The following is a 15,443-nucleotide window of genomic DNA, read 5'->3' on the forward strand; positions in this document are numbered from 1 at the left end:
TCAAAAAGATACATGCACCCCAATGTTCATAGCCACATTATTTACAACAGCCAAGATATGGAAGCAACCTAAATGTCCATCGACAGATGACTGGATAAAGAAGCTGTGGCATACACAATGGAATACTACTCAGCTATAAAAAATGATAAAATAATGCCATTTGCAGCAACATGGATGGATCTGGAGATTGTCATTCTAAGTGACGTAAGCCAGAAAGAGAAAGAAAAATACCATATATCACTCATATGTGGATCTTAAAAAATGAGACAAATTAATTTATTTACAAAACAGAAACAGACTCACAGACATAGAAAACAAACTTACAGTTAACCAGGGGGGAAGTGGGTGGGGAGGGATAAATTGGGAGTCTGAGATTTGCAGATACAAACTACTATATAAAAATATGTAAACAAGATCCTACTGTACAGCACAGGCAACTATATTCAATATCTTGTAATAGCCTGTAATGAAAAAGAATATGAAATGGACTATATATATACATCACTATGTTGTACACCAGAAATGAACACAACACTGTAAATCAACTGAACTTCAATAAAAATAAAATAAAATAAAATGCTCTCCTATATTTCCGTCTTCTGGGGGACATGCCCAGCACAGTCCCCTCCCCTGAGTGAGGACAGAGCCTGTGAAGATGTTGGCAATCACTTCCATGATTCAGTTAAGTTATATGACAAAGGCAAGGGAATTCTGCTGATGTCATGAAGGTCCCTGGTGTTACCACGCTGCCCACTGGTTCAGGGTCCCTAATTCTCATGCCATTACCTAGGTCTGCCCATTCCTTTCCACTTCTGCTTCCACTCTTGGAACCCTGTTCCATAAAGCATTCTTTAAGGATCCTGCTCTGCCCAGTAACAACAGGAGACTACTTATGGGCAAATTAACATAACTTTGAGTTTTGTGCACAGCTTTTGGAATTCAATCACATGGCCTCAATTTATATTTGTATTATATACAACTATTCTAGCAACAATGCTTTCCCTGTTTGAAGCTTGAAAGCAACCTCAACAGTGGGCATCCGGCACCCAGCAGGTGGGCCTCGTGGGACCATCTGAATTACAGCCTAGAAGAACTATATGTACCTGCCTAGCCTTCCAGTTCATCAACGTGTTGGGTCATAAAGCGCATCTTGGTGCAAATGTGCTAGCCTTTGATCATGCACAATGAAACATGGTTAATCTGTGACCACAGATACGTGAAACAGTGAGCCACCTCTGGCTTCCATTTCCAGTTGGATCACTTGACTACCCCTTAGTGACTGGCTTTGACAATAAAGTCAAGTCTCATTTAAAATTTAAAAAAGGTCTGTTCTGGTAAAGTTGATCATGTTGTAAAGTTATTCCAATTAAGAGAACAGTCTATTTGTTCACAGAAACACCTGGCTTTCATTTGATTTCATTCTCATCCTCTGTGAGCATGTTCAGATTCCTAAACCTATGCAGAGATGAATAGTTTTAAAGTTATTCTGTGATAATAATCACAAAACAGGGCATGAAAGCAGTTTCGTTTTGTTTAATGTAGGCTACATGGGAAATTTTTGCCCCTGTTACCAGTTTGCAGGCCAAATTTTCTTATCTTTCTTCCACCCACTTATTAAAAACATTCATTGAATACAAGCCATGTCATTTACTGAACCTGATTCTGGGGAAATAATGATGAATGTGACACCATTCCTGTCTTTGAGGAGGCCTTTTAAAAATTAAAATGAGGAAACATCTATTTTAAGTCTGATGTGTTCTATCATCAGCAGAAACAGGTTCCAAATAAAGATGAGACATCAAAGGAATGGCGGGGACAAGCCCACTTCATTCTGCTGTGCGACACGGCATGCCAGCTTAAGGAATTTCCAACCAATCTCTTTAACTCATCTTAGGGCAATTAGTCACTCACAGTCACTGCCTTGTCATTTGTAAATTGGAGGGTTGTTTTTAATTTAAAGTCAAGAACCATAAACATTTATTTAAACCAATACATATTGACTGCCTTGTGACATGCCATTTAAGGAACTGCGTATCTTCCATCCAAAGTATAAGATAGGGTCCCACATTCAAAATCTTGATGGGAACTCAAGACTGATACACAAAACAATGAAAGAATATTATGAAAAATATGTTCTAACATAAGATGCAAATAATCAAGGTGCAAAACTTATCATCTTGACCAAAGTATGATAAGGAAATCAGGAGGGATGAGATTACTATTAGTTGCAGAAACTGAAAAAGCTTTTTAGAGGAAGGTATGACTTCAGGTGGTTCAGAAAGATGGATAGGAAAAAAGGGAACTTTTATTTTTCTTTCCTTTTGCTGTATCATTCTTTAATTTACAATTTCATGTTGAAATGGCATTCGTTTTGGAAGTGCAATTCCAATTTCTTTGTTAGTTACTTTAATTTAAAACTAAAACTCCCTCGATTAAATTCAAAAGCTACTAAGTGGACCAGTTTGAAGCAATGCTCTGGGGAGTGTATCAGAAGTATGATATATCATCATCACCTTCAACTTTTTTTTACAAATTAGGTCGAAAATCCAAAATTAATCTACATAAAACAATAAGAGACTGGAGGCGTGGCCAAGATGGTGGAGTAGGAAGACCCTGACCTAACCTCCTCCCACAGGCACTCTGAAATTACAGCTATTTACTTACAGAGCATGTATTGATGAGAAAGACCATAAGACTAGTAGGAAAGATCTTCTACAACTAAAGATAAAAAGGAGCCACAATGAGGTGGGTATGAGGGGCAAAGATTTCACATAGTGAAAACTCATACCCCACCGTGGGCGGCACACAAATGGGAGGAAAATCACAATTGCAGAGGTTCTGTCCAAAGATCCAGGGGTCTGAGCTCCATACTGGGTTCCCAAGCCTGGGGGTCCTGCACCGGAAAGATTAACTCTCAGAATGTTTGGTTTAAAGGCCAGTGGGGCTTGCTTTGGGAAGAGCCAGAAGGCTGTGGGAAATAGAGACTCTACTCTTAAAGGGCGCCCACAAAATCCACATGCTCCAGGACCCAGAGCAGAAGCAGCAATTTGAAAGGAGCCTGGGTCAGAACCATCTGCTGATCTTGGAGAGTCTTCTGGCGAGTTGGGGGACAACCGGAGCTCACCCTGGGGACAGAGACACTGGCAGCAGCTATTTTTGAGAGCTTGTTCTGCCATGAGGACACTGGTGCTAGCAAGCACCATCTTGGAATCTTCCCTCTAGCTTATTATCTCTGAGATCTGGCCCTGCCCACAAGCCTGTTGGCACCAACACTGAGATGTTTCAGGCCAAGCAACTAACTGGGCAGAGGCAAAGCCCCACCTACCAGCAGGCCTGCTGTCTTAAGACCCTCTGAGCTCACAGCCACCCCTGGACCTAGCCATATACCCACCAGAGGACCCAGGGCCTGGCCCCACACACTACCCTGGAGCCCATCCCTGCACACCAGCAGGCCAACACCAGCTCTGGGACACCTTGGGCACTTCAGTCAGTGGTCCTGGGATCTGGCCACAACCACTCACAGGCCAACACCAGCCTCAAGACCCTCAAGACCCTGTAACCAGAGACCACGGGACCCAGTTCCACACATCAGTGAGCAGGCAATAGCCCTAGGACCCCCCATGCCTTGGCCTCACCCACAGGCCGGCCAACACCAGCTCTAAGATTCCTTGGATCCTTCAGCCAGCCACCCAGGGATCCAGCCCCACTAACCAGTGGGCTAACATCAGCTTTGGGACACCACAGACACCACAGCCAGCCACGTCAGGAACGGGCCCCACCCATCAGCAGACTGACAGTAGATCCAGGAGCCCTAGCCTTACAACCACCCACCCCAGAACTGGCTCTGCCCATCAGTGGGCCAGTACTGGCCCTGGGACCTGCCCTCTCCCCAGGGCTCAGCAGCCAGCTGCCTCATGACCTGGCCTTGTCACCCAGTAGCAGCAGCCTCCGTACAAGGCAGGACCTGACAACCAACCAAACTGGGGATCACACTTGCCTACCAGACCACCCACAGCAGTCACCCCACCACATCAGAAGGATCCACATAATCCACGTAGAGGGCACTGCTGGATCACACAGCTCTGGTGACCAGGGGAGTGAGCTGCTGGGACACACAGGATGTCTCCTACAAAAGGCCACTTCTCCAAGATCAGGAAACAGAATCAACCTACCAAATACATAGAAATAAAAACAGGAAATTAGGTAAAATGAAGTGAAGGAGGAATATGTTCCCAATGAAGGAATAAGATAAAACCCTAGAAGAACAAAGGGGAGTGAAGATAGGCAGTCTGCCTGATAAAGAGTTCAAGGTAATGATTGCAAAGACGTTTAGAGAACTCAGAAGACTGGAATTATTTGAGGGCTCTCCCTCCAAATGCAAAACTCAACCTCAAAACTTTAACTTAGGTTTCAAACAAACAAAAAACCCACATCATTATATTTTCGTTAAAACATGGGACACCTGGATGATCCAACTCATGGCCCTAGAGTGAATAAAATTGTGTTATACGAATCATGAAAATCTGCGCCTCCGTGTCTGAAGCCCTCCCTCACTTGCCTGGCGTGAAGTCCAGTATTTTCTCAGGCTCTTCCTCCCCAGTTGTGCCCTCCAGGGGTCCCACAAGGCTTCTGTGCTGAGGGCCTGCTCTGTCCCGCTGCTGCCCTTGGGTAGCTAATAACCTCTTGGAGACCACTAGGGCTGGAGCTCTGCCCTCCCTCTGGCCAGCAAGAAAGCTTCTGGTCTCTTGAATCGAACTTCCACACTGCAAAGCTGTTGGGCTTCTGATGACAAAGTTCTTCCTTCCCTTCACACTAAAGCCCCTTCTCCCTGGAGTGTAAGGGCCTCCTTAGGAGGATGAGGAAATGTCTGTGCACACACTTTTGGCCCCGACTTGTTGTCTCATAATGCTTGCCCTCTTATGATCCATTGTTCCTCCCTATGGTTCAAGAGCCTTCAAGGACCCCATGAGTCTTTCCACATCCTAGACACATCTGAATCTCACTTCTGAACCTAGCTTCGAGTTCTGTGCTGGAAGGCTCTGGGCCATACAGAAAGCATCTGGTCCAATGTCCTGGAACAATGTGACTGGAAAAAACTCCCAGGCTTTCCTAGGAGAGTGGAGAGCTCCCAGCACTTGCCATGGCAGGAGGCTGAGGTGCCAGGGCACACACAGGAACTCCAGGGGGATGGTGTGGCCTAATATCACAGCCCAGAGGCCATGGAAGTGACTTAAATATGGCTTTATTCCCATTTCAGAACCATCTAACAGAAGTTACTTTCCCGGTACATGGTCAGCGGATGCAGTAAGACAGGCTGGAACAGTCATGTACCCAATAAAAGCTATCAAGAGGCAGAGAGTAGCCCCTGAGTTGTGTTCATTATTTTCAATAAGCACCCTCTTCCAGGGAAGCCCATGAGAAATGAAATAAAACATACATCCTAAACATTCAGTACTCTGCTTTATCAATATGATAAAATTCTTGTAATCCAATTACAATCTTAAAAGTTTGTCTTTTTTATGCCCAGTGATACTATGAGGCAGAATGGCTGAGTTATGTTAAAAAAAAAAATGTGATACATTTTTCTTCAAAATTTAATATCTGTTTATTTATAAAAGAGTTTGCTCTTTTAAGATTTTTCAGAAGGCATAACTTTTAGGTGCAGTGTTAATTCTGCGATTTCTATGTCTTTAGAATCATTTTAGATAGATGTATAATGGCCTAGGGCCACAGACTGCCACTCCTGCTTTAAATCTCGTGCTCTGAATCCAAATATAGAAAACAGCCAAGTGAAAAACAACTCCATAGAAGGTGCTATCCTCAAAGCACAACTAGACGTCAATCTGGGAAAAAATTCACATATATAGAACTGGCTTGGGATTTTAAAACAACAGATTGTGGCCATGGCCCTGGCCTCTGAAACATTCCCTTTTGGAAAACAGAATTTGAGTGAGAGAAACACTCATCATCTATTTTATATGGAAACTGACCTCCAAACACAAACTGTTCATTTCTAGAAAATCTATTTCATATTTCATATGCTAATTAGCTCTTCTTAATTTGAAATAATTGGGGACGATATTTTAAAATTCTTTTCATGCTTTTCACAAAAAGCAACTGAGTACAATGTGCTATCAATCTCTGTTAAATATAAGAGCTTTGTTTTTAAAGACTAGAAAATATTTTCTGAATCCGCAGGCTGGAAACTGTATCACAAGATCTTCCAATTCTTTCTTTCACTTCCTCCAGTTAGTACTTTTCACAATAAAAGAAACAGTCAACCAAATTAAATGTAGTGGTAGAAAGGTCATATGACAAAGAGATGAAACACTGCAATCATTATTTATTACCAAGATAATCACTGTCCTATATAAAAACATACACCTGCGCGCGCACACACACATTCTTTCTTAACCTTTTGTTCTTTTAAAATTCCACTCTCTTTCTTCACTTCTTGGTCTTCATAGTGCAGCCTACCTACATCAGCTTGTCTCCCATGCCCCTCCAAATCTCCTCTGACCCTGCTCCATTCTTCCTTGGGCCCCGGAAGGCTGACCTTGTAGACATCCACCCGCTCCCTTACACTTTGCCTTCTGGTTGGTTCAGTTAGAGGCAGTTCCCAGGCAGAAGACTCGAGGAGAGTGAGGCCACGGAATTTGTTCCCACAGCCTCTTCCCTGCTAAGGGTCTCAACGACCAGCCAGCATTCCTCCCATGTGGTCCTCTCCTTCAAGCTCCCCTGTCTGGGTCCCAGTGACCACTGCTTCCCTTGCTCCTTCAGGCCTGGGGTGTCTGTTCCCTGTCGGACCCTGTCTAACCCAGGAGCCTTTCTGAACTGCCTTCTTCTCTGTGTTTATGGATACTGCTCCATCCTCATCTAATTCTGCTTCTCCGACTAGTTCCTCGTGGGCGCTGCTTTCACAGCTCTCCAGCAATCTGCGTTTCCCTGTGTAACGATGCTCAAGTCTCACCGTGGAGCTTCTTGCTTCATTTAAGGACGTGGGGAAGACACAGAAGAGCACCGCTTAGTTATAATCCTACACGCACCCCACCCACAGCCACTGTAGGTGGTGTATTTGGTTTTTTTCTTTAAGAAATTGTTAAATCACTCTTTAAAAAATCATCAAAGTGACACAATCACTACAACCAGTGAAACAGTGTAAAAATATGTACAGAAAAGAAGTAAACGCTCTTCCCCAGTGCTTCTGGGTCCTTCCCCTCACCCCCCACCTTCACCTTGCCTTGCCCCAAGATAAAGAATGTGAACAGCCTGGCCTTTTTCTACACCTGTCCCCACGATATTCTAACCCATGCTAAACATATATCCTCATACGTGGAGAGTGGTGGTACTTGCTGTCCTTAGAAACACAGAGCATGTTTTACATTATTTGGCAACTTGCTGGATAGAGATCTAGTTCAATCCTTTAAATAGCCTCATAATATTACAGAGTATCAAATACTATAATTTATGTGGCCATTTCTCTACTGATGGACACTCAGTTTTATTTATTTATTTATTTTTTGCAGAGGCTTTGGCCACTATACACGACGCTGCAGTAAGCCACCTTACGCACATATCCTTTCTTGTGCATCTATTCGTGTGACCTAAATTCCTAACATAGGGTTGCTAGGTCAAAGTTACATGTAGTTTCAATTACAATTCCCTTACTTTCTCAAAAGTTTGTAGCAATGTATTTCCTGTCAATTTAAGTCCTGTGTCTGTTTCATAAGAGTACACTATTATATACGTAATTTTTGAACCTTATTGTCTCCCTTAACATGAATTACAGATCATTTCTACGTCCTACATACTTTCTGTCATAATCTTAAATGGCTGGATATAATCATTAATGTTCTGGAGCTTCTTTAAAATTTTACTGGGATTGTATCAAATCTCAATATTAATATAGGGAGAATTAATATCTCCTTCCCATAATACATACCCAAAGAGAAATCAAAGCTTTGACGGTAACATTCGATATAATAAACTCTATTACAAGTATGCCTCTCAGTCCTTTATCAGCTGACAGTAACTACAGCTTGCGAAGGGCACAAGTGCCGATCAAATGATTCCCAGCATCACAAAGAACTCTGCCTGGGGCATGTGCTTCAGTCACTACCTCCGTGACTTCAAAGGAGAAAGATCATGAGATTGCTGAGGAGCACACTGACCCACTGGGCATTTTCCTGACTATAAAGAGCCAAGTTCCGCGTGATTCTTCTGGCATTAAAAGGGTCGATTTCAGATCAAAGCTAAAAGAAGCCCTGAAAAACAGAAGGGAATCTCAGCCCCAAGGACACCGCTATGCAGGTTAGCACAAGTAGAGTCCCTCAGGCTTGAGAAAATATCGCATTCCACCAAGGCTTGGCAACATTCCACAGCAGTTTCCATCCCCAAATAAAATACTATAAAACCAGTTCCAAGGTGGGAGGGTAGGGAGGACCATGAGAAGACAAATCTGGCCACCAACCATTGTTAGCATCTTCTCTGCTTGGTCATGTCACCACCAGACAAGAAATGCCTCTGCATGGACCATGGATTGAAGAGTTAAAAGAAAATTGCAAAGCCAACAGGAGGTGGACCAGCAGCCTCTGGGGGACCTTTGTGCTATTTCCTGTGTGGGTGGTAATGCTGGCTTTCACTGCTTTCCTGTGAGAAAGGAGAAGCGGATTTCACTCTTTCCTGGGAATTCCTACTTGCCCACAGCACTCAAGAGTCTTCCAACTGGAAACGGATCTGATTACTTTTGCCAGACTTAATCTCTTACTTGAGCAGTTAATGAGCGCTTTCAATAATCTTAAATCACATCACTCCAATAAAATACCTGGATGTTATTTCCACAGGAAATACGTGTCCAAGGACCGTCAACTCAACCTGGTTAATAGCTACCGTGGGAAAAAGGTGGGAGTTGGATTCAGATAAAGGGCTACTGATGGGTGATGGTACACGAATGGTCCACCCCACGTCTGGGTCGCTGGGGACTATCGGAGGCCTCTGCTGGGATGTGGTGGGAGGAGAAATGAAGTGAAAGGAGGCGGCAGCTGAAAGTAGGAAAATTCTCCCTGTGTGGACCCACCAGAGGCAGGAAGTCATTGAAGGATCCAGAATATGATGAGGACTCATGGACACAGAAAAGGGAGGTTGAGGGGAAACAAGGACACAGGATACGGATCAAAGATACTGTCTGGAGGACTCCCTCCCAACATGCATTTCAAAGAGGGATGATGCTAAGAGATAACATCCGGATGTCCTGGAGGAAGGTCCCAGCAAAAGAGAAGTTATCCATGCCAGAAAAAAAACGACTCTCCTGCTCCTATTTCCCCCCTTTCCGATGCCTTCTTTTACAATGTTAGAAGCACAGGCGGTCTCTCTGCCAAGGAATCCACGTGATTCTAATGACTAGCTCCTGAAAGCACTACGACGCTCCCAGTGGAAGGCTGGGGACAAAGTAAAGGAAATGGTTCTCAGCAATCGCAGGGAGAGGTCACGGGAAAGGCTGACCATCCGTTAAACTCGCCCCTCAGTGAGGTTCAAGATCAATGATCATAGAACTGAATGTCCTCAGTGTGCCTGCCTTGACCCAGATATCTACAACAAAGCTTTCATAATACCTTTTTTTTTTTAATAGAAAAAGGACTACAAAATAAAAAGATAATCCTAAATCAGGCAAAAAGAGATTGACTAAAGCTCAATGTATTTAATGCACAGTTCCTGGAGGAGCAGTACACCCAATCCTAAGATTTGGTGTTGTTTCTAAAAAGAGCCTCTGGAGTTGAGGCAGCTCCTGCAGGCCCACGCCTCCAGAAGTCTCTATCTATTAATTGCAGAGAGCTTTCTTTCCAAGTGTTTCCAAGGCCCCAGTATTCACAGTGAGAAACGATTTTCATCAGTACGGTTCTATGATATATGATACAAAATCTACAATTCTATGACTTTCCTGGGGAAGCAGTTTGGTTTTAGTAGGAAAGCAGCAAATCTCATCAAACCAACATCAATATATTACCAACACAAAATGAAAAGCATTCACCACATTTTTAAAGAACCACCTTCTGGATCAACGATTTAGAGAAATTTATAAGATGTCAAGAGTTCAAAATGAACAGAAGCTTTTGAAATTCCTCTTTCCTAGACAGATATTTTTAATCTCAAAAATTACATATGAAGCTCTCTCTAACCTTTGGAGACGATACATCATATTACGAGCCTAGACAAAGCATTGACCGTGTGCTGTGAAAGGACCACTGAAAGAGAACCTATCATCTACACAGTGGCGTACAAGACCCTGAGCATCTGGCCGCACCGGCCGGGAAAATGTAGTGAATACCGGGGAGGCACTTCTTATACGCTGTCTTTTTTGATCCCATTTGTAAAACTGCCAAAATTACTTCCATGTAAAATTTGAAATCACATTAAACATACAAGCCAAATTAGCTCTTTAGCATCTTTTGCATAAGACATGACATTATATCAGTCACAGTATAAACCCATAAATAAAACATAACTTCAGAATAAACATCACTTCGTGCTTGTTTGGGAAATTTAAAAAAAAAAACAAAACAGCATTAAGAACAGAAAAGAAAATCTGAGCCCAGTTTTTTCTGGTTAAAAAAATAAAAGGTTTTGGCATACAATAATGATGCTTCTAAAAGTGATCACTGAGAAAGCCAAAACCAAAACCAAAACCCTCTAACAACAGACAGATGAGCAGAGACACAGCATGTTTTGCTCTGCGGCTCATAGAATCCCAACAAATCCAAGATACCCCAGCAGCACAAACAGCAGAATTTAGGTCAAGGGGCCAATTAGCATCAAAGGCAGCCACAAGTTGCTCCTTCTCTTTGCCCCATCCTGTTTCCTTTGAGACTTCTGTGTTAAGCAACCACAGAGGCAGCTTTAGAACACTCCAAAAGGAAAAAGAAAAAAAGGCATTTATAGAGTACTACATCAGGAAGCAACTACAACCCTGAACCCGGCAGTCAATAGCATCCTCCCATCTCTACACTCCTTCATACCCTTCCCAGACCCCTTCCAGTTGTCCCGTTACAAGGTGAGTTGACTGACAGGCCAGGAGTTCCAATTCAGCATTAACTGGCCAGTCTCTGACCAGCATAAGTGGATTGATGGTTTGTGGGTCACCCAAGAACACATGTAAAGCATTTTAAACAGGGACTAACCTGGAGGTGACCGGTGCCGGGGCTGAGCTGTGGTCTTCCTGGGCCCCAAGGTCTTATCCAGAGGTTCCCCAGGCACCAACCGAGGTTGGCCCGCTCTGAGGGAGGTCGAGCTGGCTCCTTTGGTCTCCGTGACCTTTGCAGAGGACGGTGGCTCCAAGGTGTCAGCAGAGGGGGACTCAGAGAAAGCACCACTCTTCCTCCCCAGAGAGTCATCAAGAGTGGCTTCCCTCTCCCCCAGTGGTGAAGGCAGCCGGAGGATCCTGTGATGCTGCTGAGGGCTGGACAGCCTGGGAGACAGAGGCGAGGAAACAGGTGACACCCGTTTGTGCGCACTGGATGGAAAGGATGAATTATTAAGCGCCGTGCTGGGAGCTGCCAGGGCTGGGGCGGGCAGCCTCTTCTCAACACCTCCAGGTGGTAAGGAGTCGGGGCCTATGCCATGGGGCAGATCCAGAAACAAGGTTTTGTGGCCACGCAGAAGCAGCCCAGCTCTCCTCCTGTTGCCGGTTTCTTGGAGGGTGTGGGTGGCTGCCGTGCTGCAGGGGAAGCCCAATCTTTTCCCCTCGGTGGCTTCATCTAATTTCTCGCTCTCTATCACCTTCAGGAGGACCTTGTTCACGGCCCCCTTGGTGCCAGCTGGGGGACATTCTTGGGCAGATGGCTGCCAGGACCTGGCCCCTCGCTGCTCCTTGCCCCCCAACCTGGAACCTGCAGCCCCAGCCTCAGCTCCAGGGAGACTGAGCAAGTCTGCACTGGGTATGAACTCAGCTGGGGCTGCCGGGCAAACGGCAATCCTTTTCTTACTGTTGGGATGTGTTTTAACTACTCGTTGCACTGGAGCAGACAGATCCTGGACCTTGGCCACCACTCTGGAAACAGGCTTCTTCCTGCAAGTCCTCTCAGCAGACTTCTCTCTCCTTTCCGGATGCTTCTCAGGCTCCTTGCAACTTCCAGATGAACCCATTTGCAGATGTGCCGGCCTGCGAAGACCCCTCTTTGGCCCCCTGGCACCATCATTTCCTGGCTTTGTGGAGCTGCAGTCAGGGGACAGCCCTCCTCTTCCAAGCCCGGCATCTCTGGAAGCCTTCTTGAAGCTCCTCAAGCCAAGGTCGGCATCCAGTGTGCTGGGGCCCTCTGGCAGGTAGCTCTCGCTCCTCTGGAGCGAAGAAGTGGGTGCCCCATTTGGGAGCAAGTTGCCTCTCTCCTCTAAGAGCTGAAGATGAGGCCTTGTTCGAAAAAGAGGAAGGACATTGCTGGAACAGATCTGGTCCTTCCCCATCTGAGGAGACAACTCCTGGCCCCCAGGCCCCTTTCTTCTTGTCCACTTCTGCGGGGAGCTGTGAGAGAGCACCTCCAAGCTCTCTTTCCTCCCGCCAAACCTCTGAGCCTCTTTGTTCCCGTGGGAGCTCCGCTTATTGAGGCAGCCCACGGAGGGCTCCCCGAGCCAGTCGCCGTTACTCTGGAAGCAGTCGTCCTCGGGGGCCAGGCTCACAGACAGCCCCGGCAGCTTCTCCTTCTGGTTCCCGGTCGTAATCCCCAGGATGTGGTCTGAGCTCAGCAGATTGGCCAGCAGTCTCTCCCTTTCAGCTGTGAGTTTGTACAGCTCATTTAGGATGTCTTTTGTGGGAATCTGCTTGAAAAATATGTCGCCTGGATGTTCATTCAGTTGCAGGCTGAGGATACTGATGTCGGACCCCTCCCTGACTTGGTAGCAGTTATGATACCCTTTATTGGATCTGTCTAGGGTTACGGTGCCCTTGTATGAAAATCCTCTGACTTCCCCCCTCGGAAGATAGAAGCTGATGTAGCAGAGTTCGGTAATGGGCTTACGCAATTGGAGGGTGCAGTGAGTGCCTTCCATTATGCCTACCTAATTATTCATGCCTCGGAGATGCTGGTCTGTGGTCAAGCTTCCCAGGCTCCGGCGGTGGGGCATGTGATGGTGGCTCCGCAGGGAAAGCAGCTGACAGTCATCTCCAGCAATGAGACTGCCTGTTAGAGGAACAGGGGAAGAAAGCAGCTTGTCTAACTGAGGGTACAAATCACACCCCAACATAAATCAGAGTATAACCCAGACTTATCCTTCCTCTTCAGCTGACCTCAACCAGCTTAAGGCATCAGCCAGGAGTCTGACTGCCACCTCTCCCTGACTCCCACCCTATCCTGGACTAGCAAAGCTTTTCTACAGCTGAGAATGGGAGCGTGCTCTAATTTTAGCCCTAAGACGAAAGTCCATTTTCCCCATGTAGGAACTCATTATATACCCTAGAGCAGATCCCGTTGCCTTTCAAGGCTTCATTTTAGGTTCTTCTATAAAACAGAGCTAACATACCTCCCAGAAAACCTCAGGAAAGGGGACTTTGAGATCCTTAGAAAACAGAGCCATGCTAATAACTCATGTTTGGAAGACTACTTTGCAAAAATGAGTCAAGACTTTTTACTCTCCAAAGCAACACCTTCCAAGATTTGAGATGAATTATCTATTTAACCTAAAGCAGTGTGTGTTTGTGTATTTGCGTGTGTGTGTGTGTGTGTGGTGGGGGAGATATCAGGCCACAAATTTGGAGTCTCTTCTGGACACAATTCATATATTTTGCCAAAAGAGCGAAAAGTAAAAAATTAAAATTTTAAAATTTAAAGAAGTAGCTCCGGAGTCTTAAGTTTTTTTTTTTTTTTTTTTTGTCGGCTTGTTTTCCTACTTCTTGCCTATTTGAAGCCAAATGGAAAGGCAGAGAAAAAAGGAAAAATCTGTAAGCCGCTGCTGGCACTGGTGAAGATTTTCAACGTCTTCACCATCAAATTGGCTGAAATGTCACATAGGCATTGAAGCTAGCTGCCTCTCATGTGATTTGAAGTATCCCAGGGGTGTCTCTGTGGCTGACAACCTTCCACACAAGCGTGAGCTTAGAATTCTATATTATGACACTTCATGTCTTATATAAAGGCATTGCCCAGACTTCAAGACTTCCAAGCCTTGGGAATTCCCTGGGAAGGGTATAACAATAACTATGTATTAACCATCGATATCTCAGGTCTTTTCTAACTGGGTCTAAACAGCAAAAAGTTACATAAAAGTATATTTTGAGTGAAGGAAGAGAGGAGGAAGAGCTTTTTAATAGAGGCTCCTTAAAGAAGACCAATGAAGATAAAAGTGATTAAATGAAGGTAAAAAAGGGAAAAAAAAAATGCAAACATCTGGTCAATCCAGAAGTTCCAGGAGGACTCAGGGTACTCACAGAAAGGGTTAGAAGGACATGAAGAGAGGAAACACAGAAGAGATGGGAGGCCAGCAGAGGCCTTGCCTCTTTCACAATTTTCTTCCAGATTATTCTCATTCAACAGTCATATTTCTCAAACTTTTCTAAAATGTTCATTCCTGGCCTTTCCTAAAGGTGCACATTATAGATACCTAATACTTACCAGTATAAACTCTCAGAATATATCCAATAACTCACTTTGGACGTGGTTTTATAACAACCAGTTATCAAAGCGATTGCACAGCGGCCAACATCCACTATTCATCATGATTCTGAGCATCAAGAGTTCAACTTAGGAACTGTCAGAAAGCTGAAGCAAGGCTGCAGAAGTGCTATTTTAAGTTGCAGAAAGATGGGAGAGGCCTCGTTTTGCCTTTGAGCATCCTTCTCCACTAGTTCTTCTTACCTCCCCAGTTTCCCTGGATTAGGAAAAGTGTGTGATGCAAGAGAAGGGAAGAGTTAAAGTTTTTTATAATCTGTTCAAAGTAGCAGCACAAAGTTGATGCCAAAGTTTCAAATGGAAGTATGAGTGCTTATTCTAAAAGCCTATTCCCTAAGAGAGGGAATTTTTATATATTGAACATATTTATGTGTACACTTTAATTTTGCTATCTTATGTAATAAACACATCTTTCTTTTACAGATGGAGATTGAACTTTAGAGAGATCAAGGATCTTGTCTAAAGGCATACGGCTCAGAAGCAGCAAGTATGAAAGCCAGATCTGCCTCACTCCATGGCTTTGTAGGTAAAGAGGCTCCTCATCTCATGCCTTCTACTGATGAACTAGTTTTCCAAGAAATTTGAATAGAAGAGTTCCTTTGTTTTGCTAGCTTGGTGTTATTTACTTAATTTCTTCAACCATGTCTCACACCTTGCTAACTTTACCACTCATCAGTTAGTTTCAACAAGTCTGATCAGACAAAACGCTTCTCTCTAAGGTTGTCCCTTAAACAATATAATCTAGGGCTAGGGCACCAGAAATTCATTGCATCTGTACCTGTCAAGTAGAAC

At 44.5% G+C, this 15,443-nt stretch overlaps 1 protein-coding gene across 2 annotated transcripts in view; it reads right to left on the minus strand.

Annotated features, from left to right (window-relative positions):
• Nucleotides 1–15,443, minus strand: part of FMN1 (formin 1) — a 397,753-nt gene that overhangs the window by 348,744 nt on the left and 33,566 nt on the right. For both annotated transcript variants that reach the window (XM_064485767.1, XM_064485766.1), the window contains exon 5: nt 11,175–13,166. In XM_064485767.1, the coding sequence (XP_064341837.1) occupies nt 11,175–13,035 (1,861 nt within the window). In that variant the 5' untranslated portion in view covers nt 13,036–13,166. The remainder of the gene's footprint in view (nt 1–11,174; nt 13,167–15,443) is intronic.

Source organism: Camelus dromedarius, chromosome 5, assembly GCF_036321535.1.
Source record: "Camelus dromedarius isolate mCamDro1 chromosome 5, mCamDro1.pat, whole genome shotgun sequence".
In the NCBI taxonomy this organism is placed as follows: domain Eukaryota; kingdom Metazoa; phylum Chordata; class Mammalia; order Artiodactyla; family Camelidae; genus Camelus; species Camelus dromedarius.